Source organism: Lathamus discolor, chromosome 8 (assembly GCF_037157495.1).
Source record: "Lathamus discolor isolate bLatDis1 chromosome 8, bLatDis1.hap1, whole genome shotgun sequence".
Taxonomy (NCBI): Eukaryota; Metazoa; Chordata; class Aves; order Psittaciformes; family Psittacidae; genus Lathamus; species Lathamus discolor.
Genome location: NC_088891.1, coordinates 612,225 through 630,013, shown reverse-complemented (window position 1 = coordinate 630,013; position 17,789 = coordinate 612,225). Strand labels below are relative to the sequence as shown.

The following is a 17,789-nucleotide window of genomic DNA, read 5'->3' as shown; positions in this document are numbered from 1 at the left end:
CAAACTTAAGCCAGGGAGTTCAAGCAAGATGCCCAAGGCCATAGCATCAATCATTTATGGAGTGCAAATTTTCACTGGGTTTCAAGCCCATCCCTCAGCAGATTAGCCACCTGAAGGAGCAGCAGAGGCTGCATTGCTCTGTCCTGCACTGTGCGAACAGGAGGGGATGTGCTGGCTTACTGCTCACACTCACCTCTGGGTCTGACAGTATCTCCGCAAACTTCTGGTAAGTGAAGGTCCCTGTCTGCAGGATCAAGTCTCCTTCCTGATCTGAGCTCTGACCACAGAAGATCAGTAATTTGTGGGCTGATGAATCACACACCAATGAGCGGACCTGTTACCATGAGACAAAGTGTTGCAGCCAAAAAGTTATCTGTATTCCTCATCAGAACCCAGAAACCCAATCACATGGACAAACGATACTTACGTGTGATTCACGAATAGCCAAAAAAAAGTTTTCCACATACAAGAGAGCAGGTTATTGAAGAGGGAAGACACTGCTACTGTCTGCCCAGCACAGCTCCACATCATATGTCACATCGTAATTCACACTGAGAGAGTAGGCCAGCGCGAGATGTTTGGTGTTACACTGCCATGCAAAAGGGCACCACATTTAGACTCTCATCAAACTAAAATGCTCAAGGCCCAGAAGCCACTCCACCTTGTTTGCTTGGAAACTCTACAAGCTCCCAAGAAATCCTTAAAATCAGGGAATGCCAAGGCACTAATGCTTCCAGGAAGCAGCTCGTTCTTAAACGACTACCACATAAGAAACTGTGTGCTCTCATGTCTTTCTTTGTCTAATGGTAAATTCTGCCACAGAATCCTGGTTACTGCATGTACCTTATTGACGAGACCGGAACACCTCTCTGCTTCTGCACACCTTGCAGCAGGCTAGCAGCATGCTCAAATGCTCCAGAAGGTGCAAAGTGGTGATTGTGACCTCTATGTCTAGCAAGCATGAGAGAGCTAACATGTAGAAAACCCACTGGCATCTGGTCCTTACCTCAGACACGATGCTGTCCACACTGGGATTTACCAGGATCACTGTCTCCAGGGTATCACTCCGGTGATGGAGGGTTCTTTGGCCTGGGAAGAGGCAAAGGATTAAACAGGATGGGAGAAGCTGATGAGACAGTATGTGCATGGCTTTGATTACAAGGCTCCAACTTGCAGTCTAGACCCAATACCCGGGTCTCGTAGAACAAATCAAACTCTTTTCAGTAGGGAAGAAAAAACAAATCCTAGTTCTGGATCAGCACAATTTGCAGCTCAGCTCCAATGTGTTCTGAATGCACAGCACCAGCCAGGCCAAGCTGGGCGCTTGTGCCAGCAGCCCTGCCATAGCTGTGCCGTAAATGCCGGCAGAGCGCAGTTACCTCCTCCAGCCAGGAGCATCTCACCTCACTGCAGCTACCATGGAGAGGTACTTCTGGATGTTGGCCAAGCCTTAGTCACCGCAGGGCTCTGTGCGCCAGCTGGTGCTTGCCGGCTCACCCTTCAGTGAGTGGTGCAGCACCAGGAACCAATCTCTCATCACTCTCAATAATATTTTTTTCTCTTCTGATGCATTTTTCTTTAATCCAGACTTGCACTCCGAGAGCTGAACCGCTGCTATGGGAACCCCTACTGGGTAAGAATGCTGATTCTCCCGTCTCCCCCTGAGAAAGCCACAGACAGCACCCAGACAGGACTCTGCCCTCAACATATTTAAGCAAAAAAGAAAGCCAAAGAGGAGCAAGCAAGGTCCTGGCAGTGCAAAAAAGCAGTTTGTGTGCTCACCTTGGCATAGGCGTTGCATGGATATTTGGCAAAATACAGACTGGGCTTTGTTAATTTATCAGGAAGAAGAGTGGCAATGCCTGCTGTCCTGAAGGGCAGCACTAGGGCCGCCGTTGTGCACCCACAGCAAACAGTGCTGTGAAGCGGGATGAAGTCTGGGACCTTCCTGCAGTTTTTCCCTTCACACTGCAAGCAGCGCATGATTTTTTGCGTTCTGGTCTTTGCAAATCCATGTCTCCGGGCATTACATCCACTCCAAAGCCAGACACTTAGAACTTAACTGCTGGAATGTATAATTTGTAGGGTTTAAATCTTTCATAGGCTTTAAGCCCTGGACCAGAGGGCCACAGATCGTCACTGAAAATGGACATCTATTTCTAGCTTTCATCTTCCAGACAATTGCCGCTCTCTGTAAATGTTGTTGTTTCCACCCTTTTTATTCCACCACCTCCCATCAGCTCTATTCCCAGGCAGATCTCAATCCTTCTACCAGCTCGATCAAACAGATATTTCAAAGAAACCCAACAGAAGGACACAAAAAGAAAGAAGATGGAGCAAGGCCATTACTCAAAAGGCACAACTCAAGACACATGCAACTCCATAAACAATAAACTGAGTTAAATCAAACTCAATTTACTGGGATGTCTCACCCTGGCTGCCAGCAATAAAGTATCAACTAGGCAGATACACCCAGAAGGCAACTTTCAACCCAAAATGAGAGCGGCTCTATGCTCACAGCTGAACTATTTATAGTCTGCATCTTTAGCAGCTTTCTGAACTTGTGTTCCTTCAGTTTGTCTAAAAATGGCTCCTCCAGACTGAAGCAGAGGCATCACTCTGCAAGGGAAATGCCTGCATGGATGTCAGTGGCATTTCTGCCACCTGATGTGGGATGTGGTGTGTGGATGGGAAAGGCTGGGAACCAGGTTCTTGATCAAAGTAGCGCTGAAAGCCCACAGGGAGCAGTGTGAGGGGCCCAGGAAGTGCTCTGGAGTGCTGCAGCCAAAAGCAGCACAAACCCCACTCATTCTCGAGGTAACAGTAATTGTAAAGGCATTGCTCAGATCCCAGCAGCAAACACAAGGAGTACCTCGCTTGCTGATGCATCGTGCAGTTTTCACACAGCTCACCCCACACCAAACACCTCCACTCGCACACAGCTCAGAGCATTGCCAACAGAAGTGATCTGTTCCCTTTTTTCAACAGTAGGTCTGGGACAACGTGAAATCCGTGCCATTGCTCAGGCTTCAACTTCTGCCGCCTTGCTGCCCATACATCCCAGACAAGACTTTTTGGCAGTCGATACCCACGTCACTTGGAGAACACAGCTTGGTGTGCACAACCAGCACCAGCAGACTCTTCCTTGTGCCATGGGAAAGGAGGGCTCCGGGCACGGCGCAGGCACTGGTGCCCAGATGTGGGCATCCTTCCCAGCACCAAGGCGCTGCAGAGGCAGGACCAGCAGGGCAGCGCTTGGAGGATCATGCCAGCTGTACGGGGCAAGGGGTCTGTCGCAGAGAGAATGCGCATGGAAACACTGCTGCTCTTTGCCATTTCAGAGGCTCAGACCTCAGAAGCAGTGGAGCTGCCGCTGCCGAGAGCAGTGAACAAAGTGTGGCTTGTTCGCATTCTGCCCAGGCCTTGCACCCCCTCAGGGCCCCCCCTTCACACTGGAAAGAAAGAGAAGGGTTCAAGCTGAGGGCCCAGAAGCTACCGGCAGATGGGAGGTAGGAATGGTGAAGTACTGGGTCTGGTGGAGATGGTTAAGGGATAGAAGCATTTTCACATGAGGCGAGGCTGAGCAAGCCAAGACTGTTTAGGCTGGGAAAGAGATGGCCTGGGGAGGGATCTATCAGTATGTGTGAACACTTGATGGGAGGCAAGGGAGAAGAGGAAGTCAGACTCTCTTCTTTGCAGTGCCCAGTGACAGGCCAGGAGGCAAAAGGCACAACTTAAGACACAAGCGATTCCATCTGAATGCAAAAAAAAAACATTTTTAGGGCTTTTTTCTACTGTGAGGGTGGTCAAACACTGGAATAGGTTGTACAGAGAGGCTGAGGAGCACCCATCCTGGGATACACTCAAAATCCAACTGGGCAGACCTAGGAAACCTGCTCTAGCTGACCCTGCTTGAGCAGGTGGGAATGGACGATCTCAAGAGGTCCCTTCCAGCCTACGATTCAGTGACTCTGCAGTAATGCCGCCCACCCGAGCTTTGCTCCTGATCTGCTGTTGGGCAGGTTCCCTGTTGCAGCAGTTGGTTCTCAGGATACAGGAGCACAGCCATACAGACAGCCCATTTCCGGAAACACTGAATCACTTCACACGTGCTGAAACCCCAAGCTGTTCTTCAACTTAATTCCAAGATGAAGCAGAGCACCACACAAACTCCAGGCTAAATGCAAACTGAGTGAGGGGTAAGTGCCCCAGTCCCTGCTCAAGGTCAGCAGCTGCTACGCCAGCCCAGTGACAGCAGCACCCTTGCAAGTGACAGAGCAAACACCGGGCTGTGCCCAGCTTCAGGAATACCCATCATCCCAAAGTCCCTTTGAATCCAATTGCTCACCAGCCTGAGGAGCCCTTTGCTGGCTGCTTCCTCTGCGTAGGCCTGCAGAAGCAGCTGCACAGACGAAGGATTTAAACACAGACTGGGACATCCTTCTTCTTACTAAACAAAAACCACGTGCAACAGAAACAAGTAGCCGTGTGACTGACACTGCACAGGGACCGAGAGCACACTGCTCAGGTCATTGCCACATATTTGCCGTTACCAGAGCCCTATCTCAGCAAAATGCATGCATGGAAATACCATCCAAATGGCAAAACTCCTTAATTATGTTCACCCGTGCAAGGAATATCCTTCTCAGCCCCCCCCCAAAATTTCTGTCTTCAACCTGCCTGGAACAAATATCTGAACACACCTCTCTGACCACAGATTTCTAAGTGCATTCTGAACACAAATCCCTGATCCTGCTCAGCCTTCTCAAACCATGCTCAGAAGCTGCTACATGAAATGAAATCTCTCCCCCAATAACTGCTCAAGCAAAGTTCATTAGCATTGAATTTTTTGTTTCATACAAGTCTTCACTTTGTGCCTAAATGCACAGTCTGGTTACCACAGTCATCACAATGCCTGTGTGCTTCTAGTGAACGTTTCTATCCATCATCTCACCACCAAGGCAGAAAAACTCTGGTCTTTTCCATCAGTTCTTTAAGAGGAAAGTTTCTCTACTCCCTCATATCCAGTCACCTATCCCTGAAATGCTCTGAGTTCTGCTATGACCATTAGGATGAGCAAGTGATGAACAAAGCATGATATTATGTACATGTCTTCAGAGTGGCACTTGTGAAGAGACTCTCCTTACAAGAAGATCCCAGACATTTCTAGGGTTCGGTGCTTTTGCTACACTTTAGTGAAGAGCTGAGCATTGTGTAACATGGTCTTTCTGACCACTGAGAAAAGACCACCTCTAAAGACAGTCAAACCATGCATGTGGGTTCTCAGAGCATATAATTCTGCATAACTGACATGAATTAGTGCAGGCTGAAAGCCTGCCATTTCCTTCATTTTGAAATGCCATCACAACGGCAAGACAGTGACTGACTTTCATTCCGGGGCTGTAAAGACTCCAACTGCAGCTTCTTCTGGGCCAATGGGAGAAAAAGGATCCAGCCCCAGATGGTGTCCATTCAGAGAAAATGAAACAATGCATTATTGCACAAACACTGCAGGACTATGCCGAGTACAGCAAGCTACAGCTCCTTGGGACAGAGATCACAAGGGCCAGATGAAAGGTCCTGCACAGAATTCTGAGCAGGGTCTTGTCTCTCACCCCACCTGTGCAAATACACCCTCCTATCTCCCGCCCAGTACACACCCAGCCCTCCACAAGACCGCGGAAGCCATGTGCTGTTAGCGAGAGGAGTGGATGCACTCGCTGGAAGCAGTGTCCTGCACCGGCACCTGAGGGGCACCCAGCTCCCTGAGCACCCTGACAGGGCACAGCTGGCGGGACCAGCCCTCACATAGGCTCAGCAATTAAACAAATTAACACAAAGACTGCTTTGGCAGCCAGCACACAGCCAGCAGCTGCGAGTTCACCACCCAGCTCCTCCTCATCCACACATTCGCACGTCTCAGAATCAGCTCTTAGCTCCTCTGCACCTGGACATCCTTGCATTACTGTGGGAGCAGCAGCCCTGACCTGCTGCAGCAGCTCAGAGGGACGCATCAACCCTTGAGACACTCACGCAATTTCATAGCTGTGGGCAGAAGTGTGGGCAACCTGTGGACAACCACAGCACCAGCAGTATAAACTGGAATGAGCTACAGTACACGACTGCATTTGTGGTGGGCTCTAGAAAGGAAGGACTCTGGCCAAATTCAGTTCTAAAGAAAACTGGCATTTCCTTCTCTTGGCAGAGCACTGAGCACCCGAGCAGCGCATGGCCCTGTGCAAGTAGCAGTAGCAGCCACTGCCATAAACAGCACAAAGCGAGCGGCCGTGTCTCACTCTGGCTTGACCTTTAGGGGATCCATGAAGTCTAGAACACACCAGCAGCAGTCTCTGCCCTGGCCAAGGGCAGCAGCCTATCCCCATGCCTGGGAGCTCCTCCATGAGGAGACACTCACCATCACACATCAAGTTACAGCCCACGTCCAAACCAGGTCACCCAGACACATGGGAGGCAGCTTGGCCAGCTCCCCTGACTCCAGAGAGAGGATAACCCATGGGCCCAACTAGTTTCCACAGGCTGTAAATTAGATTCCAAGGCTGATGTAGTGCTTATCTTAGCTACAACAGTATTTGGGTTTACTAATGATCTGTCCTTGAAAAACAGTTTTGATTTCAAAGCAAATTATTAAGGTTTTCACATTGCAACAGAACATCTTTGTTAGAGCAAAATAACAGCTGAAGTTATTGATAGAAGCAATTCAAGATTTTCTTCTTTTTTTACTTTTTCTTTCCCCTCTGAGAAAATTCTTTTTAGGATACTCAATGTACATACGCCGGATTCCAGGCTCCCAGGTTGTTTTATTTTTTCTTCCAGACAACAACGGCTGCATTGGGTTCAGTACATGTTTTGATGAGAAGATAAAAGGTCACTGCACTTGCTCAGTTTAAATCTCTTTGTTCTCTCTTGCCATGACCACTTTGCTCTCTGAGCTTTCGGGATTATATTTTTCACTCATCTTGACTGTTCCAAACACCAGTTCATTACTGTTCATGCCTACGATCAACATGCTGTTTACATCCCAGCCCTGGTCTGCTTGAAGGAGCACTAAAGAAACCGGCAGAGCTCACGTGAGAGCTGCTCCTCGGGACGCTGGGCACTGCGGAGTGACCAGCCACCAGTGGGACAAAACCAACCACCAAGAAGTAAAACCTGGGTCCCAAATTCTGCAGCACCACTTCTGCACTTGAAAAACAAGAGACTGCATCCTGCAGCTCCTCGCTTGCAGTCCATGCGGAAAGCTAGCAGCCTATATCCAGTCACAGCCTTCTCAGAGAAAGAGAACCCAAAAGAAGATGGCACGGTGGCCTGGTCGTTGTCACAATCTCTTAAGAGATGGGTAACTGCTGACTCCCTTCCTGCCAGAGACAGGGCAGGATGACTCTCAACCCCTCCAGCTGAAGCTTGTCTCTTTTGTGTACAGTTGAAACACCCACTAGCACAGAGATGAGAACGGGATCTTCACACATCTGTGTCCCAAACACCAGGCTGTACAGTGAGTGTCTCCTTCTCCCAACAGCTCTAAGGAATAATTAGTTACTTATGCAAGGCACAGCTCTCCCAGGAGGAGACACATGGACTGGCAGCACCCTGTGGTTAGGGAGGCATCGTTGCTTTGGCGCAGTCTTAAATCTGCACGTTTCTTCCAGCTCAGCAATTCGGACCTCATCTCCAATAGCCCAGGGGACACGCTTGGAGGTGCTTACTAGAACAACAGGACATTTCCCACTCTATTGCTGTCTGCAATGGTAGTGTTGTGCCAGATGAGATACAAGATGAGTGGAGTCTCGCCAGGTGTGGGAGATGCTGGAGCTTGATATAAACTGCCCAGGAAAGACTAAGAGCTCTTTTGAATGCTGGGTGGGAGGCTGCAGTGCAAACCGGTGCCTGGACTCGGGTGCCTGAAGTGACGCAGCAATCCCAGAAATTCTGAGCACATCCAGCTCTTTTCCCGAGATGAGCAAAGGGCACAGCACAGCCAGCTCAAGGGGTGAATACAGCCCAAAGCACTGTCCCACAGCCTCATCCCCCAGCTTGTATTCACAACATGCAACAGCTAGAGCAACTACTTGTAATTAAAATGTTGTTAGGAAAGTGCTATTGTTATAGCTTTCTAGTGTGATTCAACAGCTGAGAATGATGAGGAATTGGCTTCAGGAAGTGCTTTGTGGTCCACCAGCAAGTATTCTGCCCCTCATGGTCTGAGAAGTCTACAGGAAAGATTTATTTCATATACTTCATATTTTTAGGTCTTTAAACGCTGCAGAAATAAATAAGTGTATGTACTAGTTACTAAATCTAAAGATCTATCTCCTTAGTGATTTTTCTCTTAGCTAAACAAAGATAAAATCCCTGTATACTAGCAAAGGGCATAGCACCACTGAAATAAAGTCCTGTGAACATGCAATAGGAGACACATGTTATCTGAAGAAACTGAACAGTTACAAAGGATACAAAGCCATTAAGCAGTGTGCCAAGTGAGTGAAAGTAATTAAAGCATCTCTACACAGCAAAGCATCCCCTAGGGACTGCAGGCCTGAAAACATACCCACATTGACTTCAGCCTGTTAACAAGGGTCAATCTCCAGGTACTGGTTTTAGCTTTAGTTAACATGCCAGACACAGAATGATGGGAATTCTGGGCACACATGGTATACTTACCACTATTAACTATATTTTGGTTAGACTGAAACTGGGTAGAGAGGTAGAAGAGCACCCTCTTGGGAATATACCACCACATGCACTAAACTCCTTAGAATTCAAGTGTTTCCTGATGAGTGGCTCTGCACATGGAGAAAAGGGTGACAGGCATTGCCTCAAACCTGACTTGGCAATGCAGCACACAGAGGAGCAAGTGGAAGAGGACAGAGCACGTGGAGAGCATTAGGTGAGCCAGAGCACAGCTGGCGATGTTCTGTACTCCTCCAAAGGCTCCAGCTGGAGAGTTTTCCAACCAGTGCATCTACTGACTTCTCTTCAGGAGGACGAACAGGACAACTGGTCAGAGATGTGCTTTCAGGAAACACTGGTATAACCCAACTCTCTCAGTGTAAAAGGAACTGTGAAGTGCTAAGATCAGGAAAGAGGAGAGTAGATGATCTGGGACAAAATGGGCATGAATTTTGGAATGGCTCAGAGGGAAATAAAAAATCCTTAAAAGCTGCAGAACTCTGAAAGTGGACAACATGGTGCAAAAGGTACAGGAAGAAGACAGTATCAGCAGGACAGCTCCAAGAAGGAAAGAAGTTTCTCAACAGAAGTAGAATCAGAGTGAAATTGAGAATAACACTAGGCAGCTCAGAGAAAAGAAAAACACAGCAGTAATCACTCACTGTGGTCCAAGACTCTCTCTGGGAGGAACAGAGAGCAGCAGCTTTTAAAGAATATGGGAAAGCACAACAAATAATTAATTACAGTCAAAACCAGTGGCATGTGGTGTGGAGAGCTGCTGTGGGAAGCAGGAAGGGCACAGCATGGTGAACAAGGGCTGGTTTCCAGAGTCATTGCTGGGTCTGTCAGGACAGAGGGTCGAGGTGTCTGACAGCATGTTCAGGATTCCTTTTGTGGCTCTAGCTGGAGATATTTCATACCTTACTACACTGTCAATGCGTGTCAGGGGAACTAATAATGCTTCAGCGTAAGAACAGGCTCTGCAGAATGACAGACCACCTCCTGGACATGTACTACAAAGCTGAACCCGCAGCAGGGCAAGAGAAGGAGGTGAAACATTCTTTAAGATACAGGAGGCCACGGGCCCTTGCCACATCCCAGGAGATACTCCTCCTAACCATTTGTCTGGGTCTTCCGATCTTCCCTCCTCCCTGTTATATTTTCATGCCACCTACAGCTCCTCTCCCACGCAACTTCTCTTTCTATACTGTGCCACCCATAGCAACCATCTCATTGTTTCCTAACTGCACACACTGTCTCACTTTTATGCTAAAGAGCAATTTGATAGCTCAGCCATTTTAGAGCCATTAACTGAAGACACAGATACTCACTCTGGAAACAGCTGTATCTATTTCCAGAAGTTACTGTTCCTAACTGCTCACTAAATGCCCCTCAACTGGAAGTTACACCACCACTGAGCTACATTAACAGGCAAGATGAGCACTTCTGTCCAGTTTGGCAGGTGCAGAACCAGTCACTAGAGATTCTGTTCCCTTCAGCAGCTTTACTGACTCAAGCTGGCCTTGTACCCCTTTGCTGTGAAACAGCACATAGCACCTCTGTGCGGAGCTGTGTTCTTGGTCCATGTGAGTGCTATCTCCAGCTGTGAAGATCTGGAGCTGTAACTTCTTAAATGTCTCCAGCTAAACCCACAAAAGGAAACCTGAACACACCCCAAGATAACCTCTTATCTGGTGCCCTCATTCCAGCAGCCCCTGGCACACCTGTAGATGGTCCCTTTGGAAACCAAATGGATGTTTCATGTTTTCCTTGTCAGTGGGACTTCAGCTGTGATTTGCTGCCCATTCCTGAACAGAGGCTCCCACAAAACTGTTTCTGTTGGCATTGAGGCAGATGCCCTGTTCCAGAGGTGGACAGCTTCCAATTTCTCAATTTTAATAAGAAGATGCATCACAGGGTACATGTTCTTACAACCAGGGCATAGCACAGATTCAAGAAAACTGTGCATTTCTCCTAGTTCTGAAGTCTCTGGGTAATGCTGACTGACTTGGAGGAACTGCTCATCATTTGCCCTAGTTCTGATGGGTGTTTTTATTCTGGGGGGCTGTTTTGGACAACTGATCAACAGGAAACGTGTAATGAGGTTGCCTGTGGCAGACAGAACTGAGCTGTGTCAAGGGAGGGATGTCTGCCACAAATAAGGAAATGATTTTGCATTTTCCTCACGTTCACCTATGGAGATGGCAAATTTCTGGCAAGAAGCTCCTGCTTCTGATTTTTATTCTCTATTTAGACTCCTCAAACCTCCTTCCTATTCCATACTGAGAGCAATCTCATTCTAAGTAGCTTTCCTTCCCTCTCACCTGCTTGTTTTGAAGATGATGTGCTGAATGTCATCTCCATTTAAGATACAGATATTAACCAGCTATGGACTCTCTGTGCTTGGGAGTAGTAAAGCACAGGACAACTCTATTCTGCCAGCCGCTAAGAAAAAGCAGCTGACCTCTGCCAACTTCTTGCTTCGCTGTGTTGACTTTACACTCTTGGATCTAGTTGCCACTTGATAGATTCTCTGCATTGTCTGGATTCCTGGGATTTGATTTACAGCATGGGGTACAGTGACAGGGATACAGAAAAGAATTTTTAAGCTCTTCAAGGCCTCCTGCGTCTTCTGCTAGCAAATGCAGGCCCTGTCTGGTTCAGCACTGAAGAGAGGCATCTGGGAGAAGCCAAGGAGGTTTCTAGCAGAGGAGAGACATCACCTCCTCTCAGTACTGGTGATGTCAACTCAGCCACTGCCTCCCATCAGGCTGCCTTGCAGTGAAGTCTCACTTCATAACAGAAGCCCCTGCTTCTTAATGCTACCCAGTCCAGCCAGGTCTCTTGCAGCTTGCACAGTGGAATCAGGGACTGAACTTACTGACACGGGAAAACAGAAAGGATGAGAAGAGGCCTCCACCACCACTAACGCTTTTGTCTCAGGGCCTCTCACTTGTTCAGCTGCCTCACAGCCATGCAGGCGCAGGACTCTTCCATGCTCCCATGCCTCCTTCTCCCCAACAATTGTCTTTGCCTTCAAACATGGACCAACAGCAAGAACAAGCCCCACAGCCATTAAAACTCTCATGAAATTCTAGCAACCAGGAAATGGACAAAACACATTGTGCTTCCACCTTGCAGCCTGCAAGCTGGCTTTTCAAAGAGATCCCGCACAGATCAAAGCCAGAGAACCACCCTCTCCAGTGCTTTCCTTCGTGGCAAGGAGTCGTATTTAGAATCATAGAATCATAGCCACTTACATCTTACGTGGCCTGGGCAGTGTTCACATTTCTGTCCAAGTTCTGCAACTTACCCCTCCCAAACCATTTTAGGAAGCTTTTTGCAATGTAAGTCTAGTCACTCGGAAGGTAACTCACTGGCTTCTTGCCTACTTCTCCAAGATAGCTATCAGCAGCTTCAGTGCCTGTTGACTGATATTCCTCAGGTAACATTCAGAAAAGAGATACTAATGGCTTTTTCCTTCTGATTTTCTCCTTAGTTATTTAAGAATCTGGCACTGGAGTTTAACAGAGAGTGGCACAGGTGAGATGCTTGGATCAAAGGTTAGCTACAGCAAGTGCAAAAGTAATTAACTGAATCTCTTATCTTGAAAATCAATAGGGGAAACAAATGACACAGACTTGCCAGTTATGCTGCCATGTATTTTAGCACAATATATTTGTAGCTATAGAATGCTGTGAAGAACAGTGCTGAGCTTTTAAAGCCTTTACCTTCTCTCTGGAAACCACCAAAAGGACTTTTCTCAAGACTACCAAAATACACACAAAGCAGAACTAGCAAATGCCAGCCCGCCCATGCAGTGGTACTGTGCAGCTTCTGGACTCATCTCCAGGTGAGAGCTAGGACTGCAGCTTGTACCGCTTATGTCCTGCCAGCTGGTATTTTTATTCTCTTATCATGGCCAGTACCCCAGAGGCAGGAATGGACCCTGCTTTCCAATCTTAAAACTACAAGAGTTCAAACTACAAGAGTTTCAGGTCAGGTATTTTACGCACATTTTCAATGATAACTGTTTATTAAGCCACTGCTGCCTGAGGTGTCTTGCTGGCAACCAGGAGACTCAGAAGAGGCCCAGCCTTTCCCACAGGAGGGGTCTGAAACTGTCTTGTTGCGCCTAAGCTCCAGTTTGTTCTCACCTTTGCTTCACACTAGAGACAAGGAGATAAGATTTCCATGTGCCTGACTGGCGACCGCAGAAGAGTTCTCCCATCACACCTTCTTCTCCAGGATCTCAGAAGTCAGTACAAACTTACAAAAGATTTCTTGCTCTGCAGAATGCCAGACACAGGAACCTACACACCTGCATGAGCCAGGAAAGCCAGGGCCCTGAGGCAGGTTCTAGTAAATTGCCAGAGACTTTGGTGCTTCACAAGAAGGCTCATGAAAGACGATAATATGTGCAAAAAGACACACAAGTTATGCTGTAGGAAATACTGATGACAGATCTGCAGATTAAACCCTACCCCCTCTGTGACTTACATGCCTCATTTCGTGTGAGATCCTCAACCTTTGCTCTCTTAGAGGAATTATCATCGAATCATAGAATAGTTCAGGTTGGAAAGGACCTCAAGATCATCCAGTTCCAACCCCCCTGCCATGGGCAGGGACACCTCACACTAAACCATCTCACCCAAGGCTTCGTCCAACCTGGCCTTTAATTCCAAAACCAAAGAAAGGGCTCACTAGTTTTCTTCCAGACACCCCAGGAACTGGGATGCTACTTTTCAGAAAGACAGAAATTAATTGAAATGGCATTCACCATTAAAAAAAAAAAATAAATAAATAAAAAGCCAACCCAGTGCTATTCTATACAGTTAAGGGATCAGTTCAGCAAGACTTAAAGGCCTGTCTCAGGGGAACCAAGAACCTCCTGGCCCAGGACACCAATGCTCAGGTTCATCTCTGTATAAAACCTCAGACAGACAAAGTTTCCTCAACACCCGGATACACAACTTGCTGTGCCATTAGTACTAAATTTTGAGACCCTGGAGAGGAAGGTGCAGGAGGAGGATTCCTCTTGATCTATAGTCACCAGTCAGCACATGTAGAAATTTATCTCCATTTCTTTAGTATGAAGCAAAAGTAAAAACAAGGCACAGAATTTAGGCACAGCAAGTTATGGAATTATCACAGAATAGTTACGGTTGGAAAGGACCTTATGATCATCCAGTTCCTATGCAGTGCCATGGGCAGGGACATCTCACCCTAGACCATGCTGCCCGTGGCTCTGTCCAGCCTGGCCTTGAACACTGCCAGGAACAGAGCATTTACAACTTCTCTGGGTAACCTGTGCCAGTGCCTCATCACCCTCACAGTAAAGAACTTCTTCTTTATATCCAACCTGAACTTCCCCTGTTAAAGTCTACACCCATTTCCCCTTGTCCTGTCACTACAGTCCCTAATGAAGAGTCCCTCTCTGGCATCCCTATAGGCCCCCTTCAGACACTGACAGCTGCTATTAGGTCTCCACGCAGCCTTCTCTTCGCCAGGCTGAACAGCCCCAACTTCCTCAGCCTGTCTTCATACGGGAGGTGCTCCAGACCCTGATCATCCTCGTGGCCTCCTCTGGACTTGTTCCAACAGCCCCATATCCTTCTTTTGTTGAGGACAGCGCAACTGCACACAGTGCTCCAAGCTGAGGTCAGAGTAGGGGGGCAGGATCACCTCCTTCCTCCTGCATCCCGCTGATGCAGTCCAGGACACTGGTGGTTTCTGGGCTCAAGCACACACTGAATCGGCTCATGTTCAGTTTCTCCTTGACCAACACCCCCAAGTCCTTCTCCTCAGGCTGCTCTGAATCTCTTTTCTGCCCGACCTGTAGCTGTGCCTGGGGTTGCCCCAACACAGGTGTAAGACCTTGCACTTTGCATTGTATCTTTATACACAAATTATCTCTTTCCTCATACGTGGTTACTGGGCTGATGGATATTCTCTGCCTTTCTTCCCCACGTACTTCTGCCTAATGAAGATTTCACAGGCTAGCAGACACACCCTTCACCTTGAGCTAGCTACTACTGTCAGGTCCCTGTGGGCTAACCAGACAATCCAGCCTTCTTTGGTCTCCCATAGCATCTCTTTCAAAGACCTGGAGGTTTCTCACTTCTACCCATCAATCAGTAGTGGACAGCTTGTGATAATGCACACAGCACACTGGCTGTGATAGCCAAGGGGCCAGAAGTAGCACCCACAAGGATCTCTATACTCACATACCTGCCACAGAGACATATTTCTGGATCCTGATTTGGCTCTGTTTCTTCTTGGTTTGTGAGATGCAGTCATCCCAGGAGTTATCTAGGAATGGACTGAATATGAACATGTACAGGGAACACAGGACTATGTCACATAGAAGCTCATGCTGAGGAACTCCTCTTCCACCCTTACTCTAGTGTCTGGGCATGCTCCTTTAAATGAAACACGCTGCACCTCCTATTCACGTACACATGGCTTCCTTGCTTTCACCAAAGAGAGCCTCTCCTGGCTATTGCTCACCATACTCCCATGCTCAAGTCCATCATCCATCGATCACCATATCTGCTGAGGATGTGACTCAGGTATGCCAGCAACACAGACATGAGGAAGAGTGGCAAAAAGATATGACAGGACGTGGATTGTTTTGTCATGAAAGAAACTACTGCAAAGCTACACTTCTCTGTCTGCAGAATGTGAGCAGGGTGGAGGATGTGACAGCCTGGCCTTGTCAGATTGCAGGAAAGGAGAGGAAGGAGAGTTAAAAAAGGCTTCCTCTCCTATATGGGATAGCTACTTGCTGGAGAAAGTGTAAGGACAGACATGTAGTCTGGATGCAGTCAACCAGTACTGAGCCACCAAGGAGACAGGGGGGGTACTGACCCTATACAGCAAAAAGCTCCCTGCCCCATCAGCAGAAAGGAAACCCCATCACACTGGAATAGTGCCCAGCCTGCAGGGCTTTTCACAGTGGAACCAGGGCTACTTGGAATAGAAACAGCCTTGTCTGAGATCAGAGTTTGAAGCAGAGCTTGTTTCCTCTGCAGTCATAAGCCAGCAGGCACCAGCTGCAGAATTTGCCGCAGTGTGTGTGTGCGCGCAGCCACGCTCCTCCCTTCCAGCTCCCTCCTCCTCCTCTCCCCACATCACTTACAGCCCCAGTCTGACCACTCAGCCCCCTCTTTTCCCTATTAAGAGAGGGTTTGTTAGCATCACTACTGACTTCTTTTCATTGCTCCCTCCCTGGGCAATGAGGTTTGCCTCTCCTCCTTCTCCTTGCCCAAACCAGCAGATATTCATGGTCACATACCCTGGTCTGCGCAACGTGCCAAGCCCTGCTCCAGCTCCTCTAGCTCTGGACTCTGGGGATAGAAGGCCCTATTTTGAAACATTTCGATACATTTTAGTATTCATGTGCAGATGATTTCACACTCTGAACAACATGCTTGGTGGTGGCAACACTAAAGAATGCCAAAGATATGCCATGAAAATAGAACTCCGTGTGTCTGTGGACTGCAAAGGTGTCGTCTCCACACTATACCACTGGGATGCAGGAGGGCTAATCATCAAGGGAAAAGCTAGCCCCTCGTACCTCTGTGCTGCATGAGAAATATAGTAGGGACAAAGGACCACTGCTAGGAAAAACAAAGCACTTTGCTATTCTAATTTCTAGAGCACAAAATCCCTCCCTAAAGCCTACTAGGATGAAAATCAGCTCCAAGGCCGGCCACGTCTTCTCTCCTCTGTTTCTCTAAAAAGGCTACATCACTCACACTTCACAAGAACCTTCTCTTTTTCCTGCCCCGTTAACTGGACCCATTTGGATGCTTTGTGTCTTCCTGTAACAGAAGAATGTAGTGCTGAGCAGCTCAAAGCCAGACTTCAGCTGGTTCAAGACTAATCAAGTGTGGGTGTGCAGCACCAAAGGAAATTGGAAAGGGGCTCTCTCCCATCTAATCAGCAGAATAGCAGTCATCCTTAACAACCCTCCCCCCTCCTGCCTGGCATTAGCCTCATTCCAGCATCAGCGCAGAGCTGAGCAGTGATACAGACATTAATGCTGCTTTCACCAAGCCTTGCCCAAAGGGAGCATCCATGAGATGCCTTATGCCACCGCCTCCCTTCTCCAGCAGCACACCACCTTCAGGAAAGGCCATACTGGGATAAGTCATAATGCTGCAGGACTCCGTAAGTCCCTGGCAGGCAGAGTATCTTCTCCAGATTCTTTTCTAGACCCATCTTAATATACCCTTCCCCTGTTTGAGCTAACACCACAAGTGCAGTAAACAGCTGAGCAGCTGGGGAATTCGGGGTCTGTTCCTATACTGGGGCCACAAGCAGCTGAGAAGAGGCGAGGTCCTCAGATCGTAAAGGAAAGAAGGAAAAAAAACAACCCCAAGAAACAAACAAAAAAACCCCATACAAACAAAACAAACAAACAGAAACCCCCAAACACTTCATCTGCAGAGTCACCTTTCCCTCTTGCCACTGGTCCTTTACCCTTAATCACCAATGACAACCCTCACCTCCCCAGGATCAAATTCCAAGGAAAGAAAACCGCATCTGTCACAGAATGCTCTACACGGATTTCTTCACCTGCTCCCCGCAAGGGCAGAGTAGCCCCAGCCCCTGAGGCAAGGCAGAGGAGAGCAGGAGAGCCCGAGCAGGGCTGCGCCCGCCCGCCGGGTACCCGAATTCACAGTCGCGGCAGCACAAAAAGGAGCAGCTTTCTCCAAAGCCACCAAGAGCATCCCGGCAAGGACAAAGCCAGCGCTAAAGGCTCAGTCCCGCACCCGCCCCCGCGCTGAACCAGCTGCTCGGCACCGCTGCCCGCTACCGGCACCCGCAGAGCGCCCGTCCCCTCAGCGCACACGTACCATCGCGCCGGCGGCGGCCCGCGCAGCAGCAGCCGTCGGAGGGCGCCGGGAGCGCCGCGGAGCCACCGGCACAGCCCGAGCTGCGGCGAGCGCAGCGGCGGCGGGGGCGGAGCCGCCGCTCGCCGCTCCCCGCTCCCGCCCGTCGGGGGCCGGAGGCAGAGTTAACCCCTCCCTCGCCGCGGGCGCCGGCAGCGCCTGAAGGCTGCAGGCTGGAGCCTGGCGCATCCTCCGCCCCTA

At 48.7% G+C, this 17,789-nt stretch overlaps 1 protein-coding gene across 1 annotated transcript in view; it reads right to left on the bottom strand.

The window, feature by feature from the left end:
• The window catches only part of MAP1A (microtubule associated protein 1A), a 53,676-nt gene that overhangs the window by 16,790 nt on the left and 19,097 nt on the right, over positions 1 to 17,789 (bottom strand). The window contains exons 3-4 of the mRNA XM_065688673.1: positions 1,007 to 1,089; positions 194 to 334 (exon numbers count right to left, since the gene is read on the bottom strand). Coding sequence (XP_065544745.1) covers positions 194 to 334; positions 1,007 to 1,089 — 224 coding nt within the window. The remainder of the gene's footprint in view (positions 1 to 193; positions 335 to 1,006; positions 1,090 to 17,789) is intronic.